Source organism: Diabrotica virgifera, chromosome 4, assembly GCF_917563875.1.
Source record: "Diabrotica virgifera virgifera chromosome 4, PGI_DIABVI_V3a".
Lineage (NCBI taxonomy): Eukaryota > Metazoa > Arthropoda > Insecta > Coleoptera > Chrysomelidae > Diabrotica > Diabrotica virgifera.
The window spans coordinates 119,191,713-119,214,545 of NC_065446.1; the positions used below are offsets into that span (position 1 = coordinate 119,191,713).

Sequence of the window (22,833 nt, forward strand, 5' to 3'; positions counted from 1 at the left end):
TTATAGAATTCCTTTTCATGGTGCTTGTTATATGGTGGATTATACACTCGAAATGTGGCTAACGGACCCGCATCCAAGCCATTTTTTCTCACACACACACACACACACACACACACACACACACACACACACACACACACACACACACACACACACACACACACACACACACACACACACACACACACACACACACACACACACACACACACACACACACACACACACACACACACACACACACACACACACACACACACACACACACACACACACACACACACACACACACACACACACACACACACACACACACACACACACACACACACACACACACACACACACACACACACACACACACACACACACACACACACACACACACACACACACACACACACACACACACACACACACACACACACACACACACACACACACACACACACACACACACACACACACACACACACACACACACACACACACACACACACACACACACACACACACACACACACACACACACACACACACACACACACACACACACACACACACACACACACACACACACACACACACACACACACACACACACACACACACACACACACACACACACACACACACACACACACACACACACACACACACACACACACACACACACACACACACACACACACACACACACACACACACACACACACACACACACACACACACACACACACACACACACACACACACACACACACACACACACACACACACACACACACACACACACACACACACACACACACACACACACACACACACACACACACACACACACACACACACACACACACACACACACACACACACACACACACACACACACACACACACACACACACACACACACACACACACACACACACACACACACACACACACACACACACACACACACACACACACACACACACACACACACACACACACACACACACACACACACACACACACACACACACACACACACACACACACACACACACACACACACACACACACACACACACACACACACACACACACACACACACACACACACACACACACACACACACACACACACACACACACACACACACACACACACACACACACACACACACACACACACACACACACACACACACACACACACACACACACACACACACACACACACACACACACACACACACACACACACACACACACACACACACACACACACACACACACACACACACACACACACACACACACACACACACACACACACACACACACACACACACACACACACACACACACACACACACACACACACACACACACACACACACACACACACACACACACACACACACACACACACACACACACACACACACACACACACACACACACACACACACACACACACACACACACACACACACACACACACACACACACACACACACACACACACACACACACACACACACACACACACACACACACACACACACACACACACACACACACACACACACACACACACACACACACACACACACACACACACACACACACACACACACACACACACACTCGAAATTCTCTGGGCGAAATAGCGCCAAACCTATTCTGTAGCCTTTGTTGTTCTACGACTAAATCATTACTCCGGAAGATGCAATGTTCCGCATCGTCCCTCTAGTGACACGTGGTGCATATGCCATCGTTGGTTTTTTTGATGCCATATGTGTAAGACCTAAAAGATCTATGACCTGTCAGGAACTGAGTAAAGTAGTAATTTACCCGTTTAAATTTACAGTTGCACCAAGCTACAACATCGGGGATCAGCGTTTTGGTCCAACGAGCCTTCGTGGTCTGTACCTCCCATTCCCTTTGCCATTCCATTAGCATGTTTATTAGTATGGTCCTTCTCACCTGTGGTAAGTGGCCATCGTGGGCTTCATACAGCATTTGTCTCTCTTTGGCTAAAAGGTGAATTGGGAGCGTGGCCGCAATCACGTGTAAGGTCAACGTAGAAGTGGTTCGGTACGCGCTCACCACTTTTAAAAGAGGCATCCTTTGGGCTCTTGTTATGATATCTTTGTACTTCTGGTATTTTAGTACGTTGATCCAGACGGGGATTCCATATAGAAGGGTCGACTGCGCCACTTGGAGGTACAAACTATTCTTGTTCCTTCTGGGCCCTCCAATGTTAGGTATTATTCTCTGGATAGCTGCCGTCCGTTCGTCTGCCTTCTTAACCACTCTTAATAAGTGTTTCGTGTATCTTAGGCCTCTGTCCAGGTCGATACCTAAATACCTCGCACAGTCCGTCGGCTCTAGTTGACTACTACTTATTTGGAAAGTCAAGTCCGGCCTAGTTCTTGGAGCTTTAAGGATGACCACTTCTGTCTTGTGACCTGCAAGTTAAAGATCATTATTTTCCATCCACCTGTTCACTGTTTACGATTTCCACAAGGTCCCAGTACATGTCGTTGGTGACCAATATAGCAAGGTCGTCTGCATAGGCTACTGCCATGTTGTCTCTACCGTTATCGATATTTAAAGCCCCATTGTGCAAGACATTCCACAACGTTGGACCTAATACGGAACCTTGCGGTACGCCGGCTGTCAGTTTCATCTCAACATTTCTGGCAACTAAAACATGTCTCTCGCTTAAATATCTTTTATAATATTGATCAGATATCCCGAGAGATATTAGCGGTTTCTAATTTACTAGAGATTTAGAGGTAGATTATTATTTGCCCGATTTACCACTGTAGAGCTTAAAGATAGCGTTATGAAAAATGCAAAATCAACTGGGTTGGTCGAAATCCAATCAGAGCAGATAAAGCACTTCTGGCCAAAAGCGAGACAATGAGTGCTTGATCTATTTTACATATCTATGTCGGTCTACCTACCAGATTCCAAATCTTGTAGACCTTCCCATCACGTGGGATGTAAATTGAGTTGATTCATCATCATCATTCAACCAATTTATGTCCACCGCTGGATATAGGTCTCCCCCAATGTTTCCACACTTCACGATTTTGTGCTGATTGTTGCCAGTTTTTGCTAATCCGCCTAATATCATCTGTTCATTTTGTAGGTGGCTTTCCTCGACTTCCGCCTAATATCATCTGTTCATTTTGTAGGTGGCTTTCCTCGACTGCGTCTATCATCTCTTTTTCTCCATTCCATTAGCTTTCGTGTCAATATTGAGTCCTTCAGCCTGGCGACGTGTCCTGTCCAGTTCCATTTGAGCTTGGTGACACGTTCAATAACATCTGTGATACCGGTCCTTTGTCTCAGATGTTCATTTCTTATTTTATCCCGTAGGGTTACGTCCAGCATGGATCCTTCCATACGCCTTTGAGCAACCCTAATTTTCGACGCTGTTGCCTTGGTTAGAGTCAGTGTCTTTGCTCCACATAACATTACCTGTAGCTGTAGCACACATTGATCAAACACTCATCTTTTTAAGCTGATTGGTATATTGCTCCTAAATATATCTCTCGGCGATTTTTCATTTCAATACATGTCAATACAATACAATCATCCTCAAGTAGACCTTAAATTTTCCAAGGGAAGTAAAATGGAGTTTTCAGTGATTATGTGAAGATTTTAAGATATATTTATGAGGGGATAAAACTGGTATTAGGGCAAGTGCAAGCAGAGGCGTGCTGGAACTTTTCAAGCGGCCCGGTGATTTTATAGAAAAGCGGCCTCCCATGCTCATTTTACCTTCTATTATCAGGATGGTTTATTCGTTATTTATAAAATCAAAAAAACAAAAATATAAATTATTTTTAAATCAAACATAAAACTTTGAATTCAATGATTTTTTTAATTTGATATATTTTTTTATTTAAGAATAAGCAATCCTACAAATAATAAATAACATGTATGACAATATAGTATTCGGTAAGGCAGAAACAATAATTTCCTGAATACATATAATATGAATTTGATGTAATTAAGATAAAGGTAAAATAAAATTTTGAGAATTTTTCAATTATGTGTTAAGCTAAATTTTAGTAAATTTAAATCATTTATACAAGAGAGTACAAATACAAGTACAGTGCAAGTACTTTAATTTAATAATATTTAAAACGTTAATACAACGCAATAATTTAACTAAACATTATTTTGAAATTATTTTATAAAATAATTACTAACTCTCGATCAATAAATTCCGCATTAAAGTAGATTTTTGAGCAAATTCATCGATTATTTCATCATTTTTAAGCTCATACAAAGCTTCTTTTCTATAGCCATTAGCATAAATGTTTCCAAGTGATCTTGTTTTAAAGTACCTACCTACTTCTTAAGCGATTTTTTTTGTATTTCAACGTTGAAAAGCTTCTTTCGCAAGATACTTGTGTCACTGAAAGAGTTAATAAATGCTTATAAAATGTTTAAATTTGGATAAGCACACTGATACAAGTTGTACTTATGTAACAGCAAGCTATACAATATTTAGGTACACTTTTTAGTACCACACGGAGGTGAAGTTTTCACGATATCAACAATATTGTCATTTGTTACTTCACGTTCATTATCACATATCATCCTTCATATTTTCTGTAGACTGAACATATTCATCATTAACTCGATCTTCTATAATTTAAGTATTTTGCAAAATCCTATATTTTAATACAATCCATTTATCAGCAAAATCCACGAGTTCTCTAATTGCAGTCGCAGATATGGTAGGCTAAAAATTTCTTAATTTTTCACTAAATGATTTAAATGCTGTTAAAGGTATACCATTTTTTATTATATCAAAATTTCTAGGATGTAAGGTGCTTATATATCATCATAGAACGATTAGTCTTGATCAAATCGTTTTTCGATACTTCCAATAATTCGGTCAAAAATGTGCAAGACGTTTTTCCATTTTTTATTCTGCAGAGTACATACATATTTGAAGGAAATTGGAAAACCATAAATATACTTGTATGTATGAAAATAAAGATATATTATCTGTAGCAATATATTTATGTATATGGAGTCTTATTCATTTACTTAAACTGTAATTTACAATTATTTTAAAAAAATTTAATTTTTTTGAAATGTTTTATTAGCAAATTTACTAGCAAAATTAACATTCGATTAGAAATTAAAAAAAATTATTTTTGGTACATCTAAAATTTTTTGTGAAAAAAATACTATTTGACCGGCCTCAAGAGGCCGCGGCCTCTAGGTGATTGCACCGATTCATTTATATGGCCAGCACGCCACTGAGTGCAAGAGTGATTGATAAATGTCATTCGAAAGTATGATCGTTTTCTTTATATTATGACCAGATCATGGATAAAGACTAACGTTCATTATTGTAAATAGTCCAGGTCGTGTCTTTAACTATTCTTCGTTTAACATTTTCAAAGGTCCATTAAAAAACATAACGGAGAAGTGCTTATTTATTTCGTAATTTAGTAAGCATTCCCAACAATTTTAATATGTTGTATAATTCATTATTATTGAATGTATCATAATATGTCTGTAAGCCGTATAATAAGTATCAACACTACATAACTTGAAACAAATATGTGTTGTAGAGATAGTCATATATATACTCTCTTCTTCTTGCAGTACCATCTCCTATCGGAGGTTGGCTACCGTCACAGCAATTTTAACTTTGTTGGCTGCTCTGAACAATTATATTGAACTTCATCCGTACCATTCCGTTAAATTTCGCAACCAGGAAATCCTCCTACGTCTCACATTTCTCTTTCGCAAGATTTTTCCTTGGATTATGAGCCCTATCAGGGAGAACTTTTCTCCTCTCATTATGTGGCCTAGATATTCCAGTTTTCTCGTTTGTATTGTTTTTATGTCTTCGCATTCCTTCCCCATCTTCAGCAAAATATTTTGATTTGTTACTCTATCTGTCCATTGTATGTTCCACATTCATCTGTAGCACCATATCTCGAATGCCTTAATGTTTTTGATGTTTATCTTCTTTTGTGTCTTATCTACAGTGTCTAAGCTTCCATGCCGTACAACAATACGGAGAAAACGTAGCACCTTAACATTCTCGTTCTTAAATCAAATTTATGTACCTGCAGCACAGGAACTTTTTCATTTTGAGATGGTCTCGCTATTTCTATTTGCCTCTTAATTTCTCTTGTCTAGTTATTAGTATCAGTGAACCAAATCCCTAAATATTTATAGGACGTAACTGTTTTGACTTGCTTATTATTCATGGTTATATTCATATTGGTGTATAGCTTTTTGCTACAATCATAAAATTACCTTTTTGATGTTAAGTTTAAGACCATACTTGATAGTATGAGTGTTTATGTTTTCCAACAAATACTGTAAATTTGCTAGGTTATCTGTTGCTATTAGTGTGTCATCAGCGTATCGTATATTGTCAATTAACTTTCCGTTAATGTTCATACCAATGTTTTGTTCTAGGTGCATTTCCTGACATATTTTTTCGCTATATATATATATATATATATATATATATATATATATTTATATATATATATATATATATATATATATATATATATATATATATATATATATATATATTGAATAGCATTGAAGAAAGCACACAACCCTGACGCACACCTCGACGAATCTCAATTTCTTCGGTTAACTCATTATCAACTTTAATTTTTGCTGCTTGTTCCCAGTACAACCTGGATATGATGTTAATGTCCCGACTGTCGATGTTTTTGCTTCTTTGGATTTCATACAGTTTTTTGTGTCTGAATTTATCAAAGGCCTTCTCAAAATCTATGATACACTCTCTGAAGATCTCTAATGAGAGTGAAACAACTAGTAAGGGCGTTTCTTGATTTCGTTTTACAGCGAATTATTTTTCAAATATTTGTTTCTTTACACACCTCTTTTTAGTTAGTTTGATTTCACAGCCCATGATTTGATAAAAATTAATTACATAATATAGTCCAGAAGACACTTGACCGGCCAGGTTGGAAATGGTTTTTTTGGGTACTCTATACCTAATATATTATAAATACAAAACTGCCCGTCACAGTTCGGACCAGAATTTTAGTTATTAATAAGTAAGGGTCAAAAATAACAATTTCTTCATTTAAATCGCTACAGGTAAAAATACGGCAAGTAAGTATCTTATTTAGAGTATTCATCTTTTAGTAGATGAGCAAAGGTTTAAAATGGCAGTCTTTGAATTTTGGTTCGATCACGTGTTAGTTCGGAAATTGCAAAATAAGACAAAAATTTCGAAAAAGCTGACTTTAATATTATACGAAAAGTTGAGTCAAACAGTCTATATAGGTAATACACAAAAAATTTCAAGACGATCCGTCAATTAGTTTAAATTTTATTCAATTTGTTTATCCCAAAGAGGGATAAACAGAGGGATTTTTTGCAGTGTTATCGTTCAGAAAATAATGACGATATAGAAATTCTGTGAAAACTACATGAAAGAAGAATACTTATATTTTCAAAGTATTTAAAAAATCAATAAAAGAATATTTTTATTATTCCGAAAGCATTTTACTGATATAGACTCATTTTTGACTTATAAACAATTTGAATAACTCTGTTAATATTGACTGTAGACATAATCTATTTTGGGATTTGAAAAGCTTGTATTTTTACACGAATTTTCAAAAAATTTTGCTTGGTTTAGTTACGTTCAAAGCCACTTTAGTTTAGCCACTTCTATTTTTTAATTCACAGTTACTTCTATATACTTACATAAAATTCTCCTATAATTAACAGTGTTAGTTACTGTAGTATAACAACTGTAGAATAGGTTGTAATCTATTTTTCATACCCATAAGTTATAAGGTTTTTTTTTTTGTTTTTTAGACAGAATTTTCTACCTTAATATTATATGATGTAGCAATAAAAAATACATACAGCCCTTAATTTTCACCCTTCTATCACCAACCCCTATTTTGTAATAGCCATCTATATATTTACATCTATAAAATTATCCTGTCACAGTGTTAGTTGCCATACTCCTCCGGGACCGCCTGACCGATTTTTATGAAATTTTATAATGTATCTTCGGTAGGTCTTCGAATCGACCGTAATCTATTTTTCATATCCCTGAGTGAAAAGTGGGTTCCCCAGTGGCGTGCTGTTACTTTTCAAGCGGCCCGGTGATTTTATAGAAAAGCGGCCTCCCATCCTCATTTTACCCTCTATTATCAGGATGTTTTACTCGTTATTTATAAAATCAAATAAACAAAAATATAAATTATTTTTAAATCGAACATTGCATTGAAACTTTGAATTCAATGATTTTTTTAATTCGCTATATTTTTTATTTAAGAATAAGCATTCTTACAAATAATAAATGACATGTATGACAATATTATATGTAGTAAGGCAGAAACCAAAATTTCCTGAATAAATATAATATGAATTTGATGTAATTAAGATAAAAGTAAAATAAAATTTTGAGAATTTTTCAGTTATGTGTTAAGTTGGAGTTTAGTAAATCAAGTTAGTATACAAGAGAGTACAAATACAAGTACAGTGCAAATACTTTGATTTAACAATATTTAAAATGTGTATACAACTGGGTATATACAACTTGTATACAAATGGGTATACAACACAATAATCTAAACATGCTTTTATAATTTCTGCATTAAAGTAAATTTTTGAGCAAATTCGTAGATTATTTCATCATTTTTAAGCTCATTCAAAGCTTCTTTTTTCTATAGTTATTAGCATAAATGTTTCCAAGCGATCTTGTGTTAAAGTACTTCTTAAGCGATTTTTTATGTATTTCAACGTTGAAAAGCTTCTTTCGCTTAATAATTGTTATAAACAAATTAGGTGTGAATTAAATTAAAAAAAGTAGCTAACTGCGACCCTAATTAACCTAGGCAACAAGTTTTTTTTCTACGGCCGTGTTAAAAGAGCCACTTTCACGCACGCATTTCGTTTGCGAAAGTTGCACTTTCCCGCACGGCGTGCGTGAAAGTAAATTTTCCCGCACGGCGTGCGGGAAAGTAATACCTTGTAATATGGCATTATAATATATTATGATACATGCAATAAACTAATATTTAGATATTATTTACTAATTTATTTCAAATTTATTTTATTGTGTTCATGTTTTAATGAAATTGGCGCGATTATTTCATTCATAGGAGATTCTGACCAATAGAAAGCTACAGAAATCAAAATTAAACTGATAATTTTTGATAATATCCCGTCGTCAAGTATATTACGTCCGATTCTCTTCGTTGCTACGAAAAAATACATTCAGTGACACTAATGACAATTAATGTTTTAAAAATTATAAAAGTGATGACTTTCAACCGTCAAATATTTATAACAACTGTGTGTTTAATTGTAGATACGAATTTGTGCTTACATAAATAAATTACAATAAAATTTTGGGTTTGAACAGTTTTATTCATGAAATAATCGCAACAAATTGCACTCGATCTCTAAAATTATTATCGAATTTTTGCCCTCGTGACACTTTGACATAATTTCACTCCCCTTCGGGCCGTGAAATTAAAACTGTCAAAGTGTCACTCGGGAAAAATTCGATAATTTTAGAGCTCTTGTGCAATTACTACTGATAATTCGATGAAATGAAATTATTCTGACATAATATTTAAAAGTCAGATCAGTAGACAATTACAATGGTTTTTAATCGTTGTCATAGAAATCAATATGGTCGTCGTGGTAATCCATTATATTGAAAGTTTGGTTTTGAAAACCTTGTCATAGAATTAATTTGTGTATTTTCACTTCTAAATAAAAATTGATATAACTCTATTTTTTGTGGCTTTTTTCCAAACGTATGGCCCTAGAAAAAATATTGTCCCTAACTCATGCGGAAAGTGTCTTCCCCGCACTCGACTGCTTGCCCGAACTCCGCTATCGCGTCGTTAGGGTCAACGCCAGTCTCCTGCGTGAAAGTATTACTTTCCGCACTAGTTAGGAAATTAACTATTAGTGTAAAAATACCAGCTTTCCAAATTTTAAAGTAGATTTAGTCTACAGTCAATATTAACAAAGTTATTCAAATTGTTTTTAAGCCAAAATGACTCTACTTTAGTAAAATGTTTTCGGAATGATAAAAATGACTTTTTATTAATTTTTTAAACACGTTGAAAATATAAGTATTCTTCTTGCATTTGATTTCTACAGAGTTGCTTTATCATTATTATTTTCTGAACAATAACGTGCAAAAAAAACTCTTTGGGATATACAACTCTTTATGCAACTCAACTCTTTATGCAATATCAAAGTCTTAAGTTCAGTTTTGCTAAAGTGATAGCCAATTTTTTATTTTCGAAATTTTAGTCTTATTTTTCAATTTCCGAAGCAACAAATATAATCGGACCAAAATTAAAAAACTGCCATTTTAAACCTTTGTTGCTCATCTACTATATTAAAAGATGAATACCCTAAATAAGATATTTAATTACCCTATTTTTACCCGTAGTGATTTAAACGAAGAAAACTGCCATTTTTGACCCTTATTTGTTAATAACTAAAATTCTCGTCCGAACTGCGACGAGCATTTTTGTATTTAATCTGTTGGGTATATATTATATAGTACCCAAAAAACCCATTTTGCAACCTGGCTGGTCAAGTGTCCCAAACGAGAATTTACAAAAGCTATACTAATTCAGTCATGGGGGCGACTGAATTCGAGTAGGTTTTGAATGCAGAATATTAGTTACATATTCTCTATACTATTACGGTCCACAAATTAACTGTATCGGTGTAGGATTTGTATGCGAAATTTTTGATTATTATTGAGTAAATGTCTATACTGTTTCAGTCATGTACGTAAAACTAATCAAGTATTTACTTAATTGGATTTATTTATTATTATATCATAAAATTACCCCGCACAAACCTTATGGAAATTAGGTCCCAGTGGATTTAGTTAATACTTTGAGAAAATACTCTTCGAAGCATCCTGATGAAAAGTTCTCATGGGCAAGTCTCGATCTGATGGAGGGTTTTTAAGATATATAGGCACAATCTCAGAAAATTATAAGATTTACCAGGTATTTAAATTCCCGGAGTAAATAGTTATCTGGCAACATGTAGAGGTTAGGATCAAAGAAAAGTACTAGTAGTCTAGGACTTTTTCCCGGCTATCCCATGGTGACCTTTACTTTGATCTCTAACTTGTCCTTCAAGGTCATGCCAAGGTCACGCGTTCCAATTCGAGCGGGAATCTATATTTCTAACTGCAACAATTAATACAATGAGTAAATCTACGTTTGAATATGACCTTGAAAATCATGGTCAAGGTTATTGGGTTAATGGGTTATAGATTTCAAAATAATGTAATAGAAGTTTGAGATTTTTCCACGGCTTAACAATACCGACCTTGAATTTGACATTCTTGATGACATTTTTGATCGTATCAAGGTGATGAAAATTTTTATTCTCATCATCCTCCCGCGGCGAAATAATTTTGGTAGGAACATAAGCTTAATAAATATTGATAGGTAGCATCTGATCGATTTAAATCTAAAAATTCAATTCAAATAAACTACAGATAGGAAACAATACCTTATCTAAAAGAAAAAGAACGTTAAGGTTTGATATTTGGTAAATCAACGTTCGAGGGCCATCGAACGAGCTATGTTGGGAGAATATCTGAGAGAACATATACGAAACGAGGACGTGCGAAACAGGACGAAGGTGGAAGGTGTAAGTGGAAGAATTGCGCAAATGAAATGAAAATAAGTAGAACACGTGGCACGGCAAAACAAAACGACAAGTAAATGAGAAACATTGCACATTGGAGACCACTCGAACACAGTCGTAGTAGAGGAAGACCACAAAAAGGATGACTAGACGACATCAAAGCCAAAGTGGGGAGAAACTTGCACCGAATAGTACAAAACAGAGAAGAGTGGAGAGCTCATGGGTAGGCCTTTGTCCAGGGGTGGATGCAAATAGGTTGTGGAAGAAGCAGAAGAAATCAACGTTGATTTACGAATGGCATACTGGCATAATTGATAATCGCTACATTTGAAGAAATATTCACCTTTATTTTTAAGGTCCTATTCGAACCAATATTTATACCATCTATTTCAGAGTCAAAAATATTGCCCCTTTTGAATAAAAATTCTCATGACCTTGATACGAGCAAAAATGTCATGATCAAGGTAAAATTCAAGGTCGGTATCGTTAAGCAGTGAAAAAATCTCAAACTTCTATTACATTACTTTGGGATCTATAACTCATTAACCCAATAACCTTGACTATTATTTTCAAGGTCATATTCAAACGTATATATATTCATTCTATTCATTGTTGCAGTTAGAAAAATACGTTCCCGGTCGAATAAGAACGCGTAACCTTGGCATGACCGTCAAGGTCAAAGTAAAGGTTGCCACTAAATAGCCAGGAAAAAGACCTAGACTACTAGTACTTTTCTTTGATCCTAACCTCTACATGTTGCCAGATAACCAGTAACTCCGCGAATTGGAATAACCGGTAAATCTTATAATTTTTCGAGTTTGTGCCTCTATATCTTAAAAACCCTCCATCAGATCGAGATCTGCCCATGAGAACTTTTCATCAAGATGCTTCAAAGAGTATTTTCCCAAAGTATGAACTAAATCCACTGGGACCTAATTTCCATAAGGTTTGTGCGGGGGGGGGGGACCACATTCAAAAGCAAAAGAAAAGAAATAAAAAGAAATGAGAACATAAACAGAAAACACAAAGAAATAATAAAAATTTATAAACTAAGGGAAGAAACAACGAAAATAAGATACACAGAAGGGCCAGAGAAAGAGATGGACAGTGAACATGAAATAACAGAAACAATAGAAGAAGAATGGGGAAAATTTAAAAATGCGATGATAAAAACAGCTAAATCAATATGTGGAACTACAATAAATAACAACAGAGGGAAACGAACATCTTGGTGGAACGATGAAGTGAAAAGAGAAATAAAAGAAAAGAAGAAATTATGGAAAGAATACATACAAGACAAAACACAACAAAAATATGAAAATTATAAGAGACAAAGAACAAAAGTTAAAGAGATAGTTAAGAAAGAGAAAAAGAATAGTTGGGAAAAATTCGGATAAAAAATGGAAGATAACAGCAGAGAAAACGTAAAATTATTTTATAGAACACTGAAAAACCTAAGAAGCAACAAAGAAACGAAACTGAAACAAATAATGAACAAGGAAGGAACAATAATAAATGACGATAAGACAATAATGGAAAGATGGAGGGAACATTTCCAGCTGATACTGAATGAAAATCAAGCGAATACAATGGAGAAGAAAAGCCACATCAAGAGAGTATCCATGAGAAACACGGAAAATCCAGAAACTATAGAAAAAGAAGAACTAGAAGAAGCAATAAGAAAGATAAAGATTAGAAAAGCACCAGGAAGCGATGAAGTAGCACCAGAAATGATGAAATATATAGGAGTAAAAGCAAAAGAAAAATTTTTATACATATTATTATATAACCTAATATGGAAGAGAAAAGTAATACCCAGAGAATGGACAAATGCAGTAATTATACCTATATACAAGAAAGGAAACACAAGAGACTGTAAGAATTATAGAGGTATATCACTACTATGTGTAGCAGCAAAAGTATACGAAACCATAATAGAAAGGAAAATCAGAAAAGAAATAGAACATAAATTAGAAGACGTACAAAGTGGATTCAGGAAAGGACACAACACACAAGACCATATATTCACCATGCAACAAGTAATAGAAAAAGCATTAAAAAAAATAGAGAAATATATTTGAGCTTTATAGACATGGAAAAAGCTTTCGACTCAGTCAAAAGAAAAGATATATGGGAAAGCCTAAAGAAGAAGGAAGTAAGTGAAGAACTGATAGAAGCAACAAAGAGTATATACATGAAAACAACAAATACAGTAAGAATGTTAAATATACAGTCAGAACCATTTAAAACAACTCAAGGAGTTAGACAAGGGGGAAGTCTCAGCCCAGTGCTATTCATAAATGTAATAGATGAGATAGTGAAAGAATGTAAGAAAACTTTCAAGAAATACTGTATCGGTTGGAACAGAATGCAAATGATAAACGGCGAGATGTGTATATTTGCAAACGACATAGTATTACTTGCGGAAACAGCAGAAACACTGAAATACAACTTAGAGAAATTGAACCTAGAAGCAAGCAAATACAACTTAAACGTAAACAAAGAGAAGACTCAGATAATGAAAATATCAAGGAAACAAGGGACGGAAGATCAAATAGAAGTAATGATAGACCAACAAAAAATAATACAGACAAATTCATACAAATACTTAGTAACAGTAATCAACAACAAAGAAGACATCGAGGACGATCTTAACAACAGAATGGAAAACACAGGAAAGCTATTCCAAGCACTAAATAGAGGATTCCTTAATAACAAAGAAATATCAACTAAGACCAAGATGACAATATACAAAACAATATATAGACCTACGGTGACATATGGAGCAGAAAATTGGATATTAAACAAAAGACATCAGAGCAGAATTCAGGCAGCAGAGATGAAATACCTCAGAAGAACGATCGGAGTAAAAAGAACTGATAGAATCAGAAATGAAGAAATAAGAGAAATAAGAGACTCAAAATCAAACCGATACTCCACTCAATCAAAGAGAAAAAATTGGCATGATTCGGACATCTAACCCGGATGGACAATTCAGAAGATTGTAAAATATTGTAATTTAATGAATTGTATTATAAATGGCCCAACATCGAAAGGTACAAATAAATGGGTACAATAAAATGGGTCTACTGATTAAGTAAAGTAAAGTAAAGTTGTGCGGGGTACTTCAGACATATTTTGAAAATTAAAATGAATAATATATATTTGGATATGATAAAAAATTAAAAACAAATCAATAACTACTAATGTACGAGTATATAAAGTATGTCCCTGTAAGTTGGAACTTTATGGAAAACTTTTTTATTATTGATTTAACGAATAAGGGTGTCTGGCCCAAGGAAGGTCTTCTAGAATTCAGAAACTTATCTTTAATATATGTGGAAAATGATCCTTCTTCATAAAAGTTATTCTTCATAAAAAGTTCTGCGTGGTCTAAAACCCAAGATGCAATCATATGATACGAGGTTTATCATATGATACGTTTTATCAATAGGATACGAGGAATGTCAAAAAATTTGAATTTATCTCAAGAGTAAAGTACCTTTATATCTTTCACAAGATTGAAAATTGTTTTTATGAAAATTTGTTTGGGCTTAAAAATAATGTTCTAATATGCAATTACATTCTTCTAATTGAAAGAAAAATTTAAATTTTTTCTCAAATTACAGATACCCAACATCATTTTTATTTATGATAACTCCGATATTATTAGTTTTACGAAAAAAGTTATTCTTTATAAAAAGTTTTGTATGGCGTGGAAACTAAGATACAACCATAATTTATAAAATTGTATTAATTTTATACGAGGTTTGTCAAAAAATATGAATTTCGTTCAAGAGTAAAGTACCTTTATAGTTCACAATATTTCAATTTAAAAGATGTAATTGTATACTCATATATGTCTTTTAATTCTGAACAACTTTTTATAATACAATTTTTCAATATTGTGTAAAAAAAGGTACTTTACTTTTGAGCGAAATTCATTTTTTGGCATAACCCGTATAAAATTGATTTTAATTGTAAAATCTTATGATTGACGCTTATTTTGTAGAACGTGCAAAACTTTTTATAAAGAATAACTTTTTTTGGTAAAATTAATAATTTCGGAGTTATCATAAAAAAATAATGTTTTGTATCTACAAAAATTTTTTCCTCAATTAGAAGAATGTAATTGCGCATTAGAACATAATTTTTAATTCCAACAGCTGTTGATAATAACAATTATCAATATTGTGGAATATAAAGGTGCTTTACTCGTGAAAGAAAATCATATTTTTTATATACCTCGTATGCTATTGCTATTAAAAAAATTGTATCTTAGTATTTATATAAACGTATAAATCTTTATTTATACGTCCATGACTGAAACAGTATAGACATTTACTCAATAATAATAAAAAATTTCGCTTAAAAATCCTACGCCAATACAGTTAATTTATGGACCGTAATTCAGTCTCCCCATGACTGAATTAGTATAGCTTTTGTAAATTCGCGTCCCGAGTCCCGAATATGGTATACATATTTTTGCCTTATTTCCTTGGAGTAATATACCTGTAATATACCTGGTAAAGGGAGAAGCGGTGAATTCATAGGTGATTTTGGTCTAGGACAGAGAAATGAAAGCGGAGACAGATTAAAACTGTTTGTAGAAGAAAAAGAATTTGCAGTACTAAACACATTCTTCAAACTACCACCAAGACGCTTGAACACCTGGGTCTCCCCGCAAGATCAACCAGGAAACGTAATACGGAATCAAATTGACTACATAATGGTGAACAAGAGATTCCGTAATGGATGCCTATCGGTTAAGGGTTACCCCGGTGCTGACGTATCATCAGATCATGTTCCTGTTGTTGGTAAATTTAGGTTTAGATTCAAGAAGGTTGCAAAAAAGAACAGCAACAAAAAGTGCGATATGAGAATACTAAAAGATAAGAAAACAAAAGAGACAGTCGCACAGATTCTTTCAGACAAGCTAATTAATATGGAGCAAACATATAATGCCGAAGAATCACTCCAAAATATATGTGAAACCTTTAACAGCATCAGAGAAGAACATCGAATAGAAAAGAAAGAGATGAGAAAAAGTTGGATGAACGACAATATACTACAACTTATTGAATAAAGAAGAAAATCAAAAAACAAAATAATGTACAACACGATTCAGAGACAAATAAGAACTGAAATAAGAAAGGCCACAGAAAATTGGTTAAAATCACAGTGTGAAGAGACAAGAATAAAAAACCGCTAAACGCCGTAAAAATGAGTGGCGCATACAATATTCCAACTACAAAAGATCTGATATGAAAATTACGTGGCGCGAAAATTTATTTTCATTTTGATGCAAAACAAAATTCTAGTTTAATTTTAAAAGATTTTTTCATAATATTTGATAAATTTTAGGTAAACGCGCCACAAAAGAGTAAATTTGATACAGTTTGAATTTTGAAACTCTTTTGTGGCGCGTTTACTTCAAATTTAGCAAATATTATGGAAAAATCTTTTAAAATAAAACTAGAATTTTGTTTTGCATCAAAATGAAAATACATTTTCGCGCCACGTAATTTTCATATCAGATCTTTTGTAGCTGGAATATTGTATGCGCCACTCATTTTTACGGCGTTTAGCGGTTTTTTATTCTTGTATCAGGAGTTTTTCAAGTTATATACAAATTAAATGTATGAAGTTGAATGCAATTTTTCTCGATTACACGTTAAGCTTTATAAATGGTCACCTGTCGCATTATCTCCCAAATGATCTAGTGTCCATCGAATGTACACTAGATTTTTTTTTTCTAGTCGAAATAGATTGAATAAAAATATTGGGATGGCCGGTAAATGAACTCGGATTGCCCGTTGCAGATCAAATTTAGCGTCGTAACCACTACAACTACATAAACCATTTCGGGAATGATCGTTAATTGGATAATATTTTTAGCTTAATAACTTCTAAACTGCTTAACTGATTTTGATTACTAAACATGAGTTTGAAACATATTGACAAGTAGTATCTGATGCATCTGAGGTCAAGTATGAAAACTAAAGCTGTTACAGAAATTATTGAGCTTGAAAAACCGTTTTTCCCCTTAGGAAATAGATTTGATCATATTTATGAAGCGTATAACTTAAAATTTGTAATTTTCCCGGATATGAGGTAAACAACGTTAGATTCGTCTAGAGTCCTTCTACAAATGCTCAGCTATTGGCGCAATTCGTAGGTTGAAATTTTGAGTAATTGCCGAAAAACCAAAATTTTTAAAGTTTAGTTTTTCAAAATAAAATATAAAGGAAAAGATTCCTCTCATTGGCTGTATACCATAATAAAAACTTACTAATGAAGTAAAAACCTCACATGTAGGTAGGTGGTATATAATTTATTAAAAAATTTTTTCTAAAGATGATCCAAGATGGATAAAATCACAAACGTTTTCGGACCAATCAGTCCATCATCAGGTGGTAGAAACTTCAGATCCAAAGTAGTTGGAACTAGCTACATATTTAGGTCAAAAGACCTTAATGTAATAATAATTATGCCATTTAGGCTACAAAAATGTCGACAATAAGTCGATGTCACAAGAAATTAAATTGCAACGGTATTACAAAGTGGTCTTCATCTTGGCCTCAAACTGACAGGAGCCTAAATGACATAATTTTTGTAGCCTAAATGGCATAATTATTATTACATTAAGGTCTTTTGACCTAAATATGTAGCTAGTTCCAACTACTTTGGATCTGAAGTTTCTACCACCTGATGATGGACTGATTGGTCCGAAAACGTTTGTGATTTTATCCATCATGGATCATTTTTAGAAAAAAATTTTTAATAAATTATATACCACCTACCTACATGTGAGGTTTTTACTTCATTAGTAAGTTTAGTTTTTCAATTTTTCGGCTATACTGAGCCGTGTGTATGTCTGAGCTTGATCGCTTAGGCACCATTTGAAAGCTTATCTCAACCCTATTGATGTGGTTTATTTGCGATTTTCCTGTCTCTCCTTGAACCTAAGATATATACTCCCAAAAAATTTGCCATTTTGTATCTACCTAGTCCCCTAGCTGGCTTACGGGTAGTCAGAAGTCAAAAATTACACCGGTTCTGAATCGGCCCTCACACCCTCTTGAAACATAGAAAAAAAAATTCGGATCGGTGTAACTTTTCCACATACATACTATTGTGTTTTCAATTTATCAATCAAAGGCAAAATGAAAATTATATTAAATTTTTTTTTAAATAACGCGGGGCACATAAATTTGATACACCCTGTATATTGAGCTGTAAATATTTATTAGAATTTAGTTTGGATGTAAGTGGATTTCTTTTTAATGAGCTTTCCGATGAACCATTAAAGACTTTTGTGAATAATTAAAGTGAAAAGAACGATGTATTTAGGTTTAAAATGGAAAAAGATTGTTTATTACGGGAACTATAGAATCCACAGGTAGAGGTAATTATCATTTTCTAGTAAAATGGTTTAAAAGAAAGTTTGGAATTTTAATATCTTTGTTTCACCCCGAGTAAATGTTGTAGAATTCACCGAAAGTAATTAGGATGGTCGGAATAATTTAGAGAGAATGACTGTTTGTCGAATGGAAAGGAGAAATGTTTCTGATTCTTGGCAATTTGGAAGGGGAAAAGTGGTTTGAATGTTGAGAGAATTTGAAAAAAAGGCATTATGTTATTGGCATCGCTGAGGAGCAGTTCGACGTTTTCGTGGATAGATCGTTAACAAGTACCAGTGGTTGTTTGATAGTGGAGAATAGTGCTGAAAGGTGGAACCAGAGACAGATCAAATTGAGACGAAATACCTCTTTGATTCTGTATTATTGTGAGAAGGAGAGCAGAGAATTTTTGGAGTTTTGTTTGAATCGAGTACTGGTCAAAAGAGGTCTGGCTTGTTGGAGAATTGGTGCTGGTATGCTGATAGTTTTGAAACTGGAGAACGGAGAGGGCTTTGATGAGTAGCCTTTAACATAGTCAACGAGGGAGAGCTGTTTTGGGTCACGAGAAGACATCAGAGTGAGTGAAGCAAAAGGTCAGTCAACTTATATGAAAGATATTTTTATGTTCGGAAACTAAAATTTTGAGTAAAAAGCGTAGGAATTAAAATTCCAATATTTCAGAAAGTAAATATGGAGTATAGCTAATCTTGCGAATACATAATTTGGTTTTGTTTATTTTGTTGTACCAAAGTCATCGGGAACAAACCGATAAATTGTTTTTTTTTAACTAAAATAAATTTAAATGGTAGAAATTTCATTCGGACAACTGTGTCCACAGGTTTTAGATTTGATAGATTTTTAGAGTATCGATTTTGATAAATAAAAGACAATTCTGTATGTTTATTTTATATTTTGCTTTATTTCTTTTCCCTATTTTATCCCGATTAGGATCAACTAAGAGATACTGAACCCACGAGAGAAGATAAGTATAACGTAAGATAATTTAGACATTTTCTTGATATTATAAAAAGGCACCCTGAGATTTTTTATTCATTTTTTATGTATGATTTGCGACAATTAAATAATTAATCAAATAAATAATAATTAATATAAAATTAATAAGAAGCAGATCATAACAATACATACATACATAATAATAATAATAATATCGTATGGCATTTTTGCCGGGGAGATCCTTTCGGATAGTTCCAGCGCCAATTACATCTTTAACCCTGTTTCAAGTAACTAGTGTCGATGTACACTAGCCCAGGGGGACCGACGGCTTAACGTACTCTCCGAGGCACGGTGAGACGGCTCGTGTCATTATTGGAAATGAAAATGGTTTGTCTTTGGCAGGGATCGAACCCACGTCTACTGGCGTATGAGGCCAGCGTTTATGCCGTTACCCACGGCCGCTCACATACATACATACCACAAACATTTTCTCCTTTTTAAATAAAAATTGAGTTCTAATTATGAGCTCGGTAACTTTTGAACGCCATAACTGATTTTCAAAATTTAACATGCGTTGGAAACGCAATGATCTGTGCTATCAGAAGCCGCAAAGGTCGAACTTAAGTTTTTGAAATTTTTGGGAGTTTTGGGGACGAGAACGAAAAACACACCCTAAATGGGAAGGGCCGTAAAATCCACTAATATATGGATGGACGAGTCTTTTCCTAGACTTTAAGATGGGATTTGGCTCAATTTTCAATTCAGTCAGGTTTAGAAAATTGAAAATTTCGTGTATATATAGTGTCGCTTGTAGGGGTGTTGTTCGCCACTGGCGAGAACTGCCGTTCTCTGGTAATTTTCAAAATTAGATGTGCGTTGGAAAGGTAATGATCAGCACTATCAGAAACCGCAAAGGTCGAACTTATATTTTTGAAATTTTTGGTAGTTTTGAGAACGAGAAAGAAAAACAGACCCTAAATAGGAATAGACGTAAAATCCACACCCTATGACCAAAATGAATTTCGTGTATATACAGGGTGTTCCGAAAAGATTGGTCATAAATTATACCACACATTCTGGGGTCAAAAACAGTTCGATAGAACCTAACTTACCTTAGTACAAATGTGCTCACAAAAAAAGTTACAGCCCTTTGAAGTTACAAAATAAAAATCGATTTTTTTCAATATATCGAAAACTATTAGAGATTTTTTCTTGAAAATAGACATGTATCATTGTTATAGCAGGAACATCTTAAAATAAAATTATAGTGAATAAAAATTTTATGGGGGTTTTGTTCCCTTAAACCCCCCAAACTTTTGTGTACGTTCAAATTAATTCATTATTGTGGTACCACTAGTTAAACACAACGTTTTTAAAACTTTTTTGCCTCTTAATATTTTTTCTATAAGCGAGTTTTTATCGAGATGCGGCTTCTTTTTTAATATATTTACATAAAAATTGTATGGGGGTTTTGTTCCTTTAAACCCCCCAAATGTTTGTGTACGTTCCAATGAAACTATTATTGTGGTACCATTAGTTAAACACAGTATTTTTAAAACTTTTTTGCCTCTTAGTATTTTTTTGATAAATCACCTTTTATCGAGATGTGGCTTCTTTTTCAAAATATACCTAAAAATGTAAATTATAAATAAATTTTCAAATTATTAACAGGTCTCCATAATCGTACTTAACCATATACAAATATGTGGTGGATTCGACAAATACTCAAAATATGTCGATAAACGCTGGCTTATCGAAAAAGTACTGAGAGACAAAAAAGTTTTAAAAACATTGTGTTTAACTAAAGGTGCCACAATAATAATTTAATTGGAACGTACACAAAAGTTTGGGGGGTTTAATGGAACAAAACCCCATAAAATTTTTATGGGGTGCACAAATTTCACTGTAATTTTTTTTTAAGATGAAGCTGCCACAAAGATGCCACATGTCCATTTTTAATAAAAAATCTTTAAGAGTGTTCGATATATGAAAAAAAATCGATTTTTATTTTGTAACTTCAAAGGGGTGTAACTTTTTTTGTGTGGACTATTGTATATATGTATATAGGTAAGTGAGGTTCAATCAATCTATTTTTGACCCCAGAATCTGTGGTATAATTTATGACCAATCTTTTCGGGACACCCTGTATAGTGTCGCATGTAGATGGGTTGTGCGCCACTAGCGAGAATTGCCCTTTTCTGGGGTCGCCTTGGTCGCATTCTCTCCAAAATGATCTAGTACTTACGACACCAGTAATAAGACAATCCGAGTTCATATCCCAGCCATCCTAATAATTATGTAATTATAGCCGGCAAATGAACTCGGATTGCCCAATCAAACTTAGCATCGTAACCGCTACAAGTACATAAACCATGATTGATTAATAACATTGATTTTTTCGATATAAACTAAGTTTCGATAACCAATAAATCGAAAACTATTAATTTTATCAAAAAAATATAAAACTTTTTTTGCTTACAATTAATGTTTTTACCAACATTTGCGGTCAAAATATAATAAAAAATTTCCACCCTCGAGATGGGGTGGCAACCACCCTATGGTAAAAGCGTCTTTCGGCATCATATAGATTTTGTTCCTTGGGCTATCAACACTACTTATTGTCAAATTTTCAAGCAAATCGATCCATTCAGTAAAAAGTGAAAAGTTTCAGTTCCTGGACTAATTATTATACTTTTGGAGCTTTATAACTTCTGAACGGCTGAACTGATGTTGATCACCAAACATGATTATAAAACGTATTGACAAGTAGTATCTGATGCAT

The 22,833-nt window shown here is 33.8% G+C and overlaps 1 protein-coding gene across 1 annotated transcript in view; it reads left to right on the top strand.

Moving 5' to 3' along the window:
- The first annotated feature begins 3,944 nt into the window (after positions 1-3,944).
- LOC126883646 (uncharacterized) overlaps positions 3,945-22,833 on the top strand; it is a 207,260-nt gene continuing 188,371 nt past the window's right edge. Inside the window, exon 1 of the mRNA XM_050649301.1 lies at positions 3,945-3,966. Within this exon, the coding sequence (XP_050505258.1) occupies positions 3,945-3,966 (22 nt within the window). The remainder of the gene's footprint in view (positions 3,967-22,833) is intronic.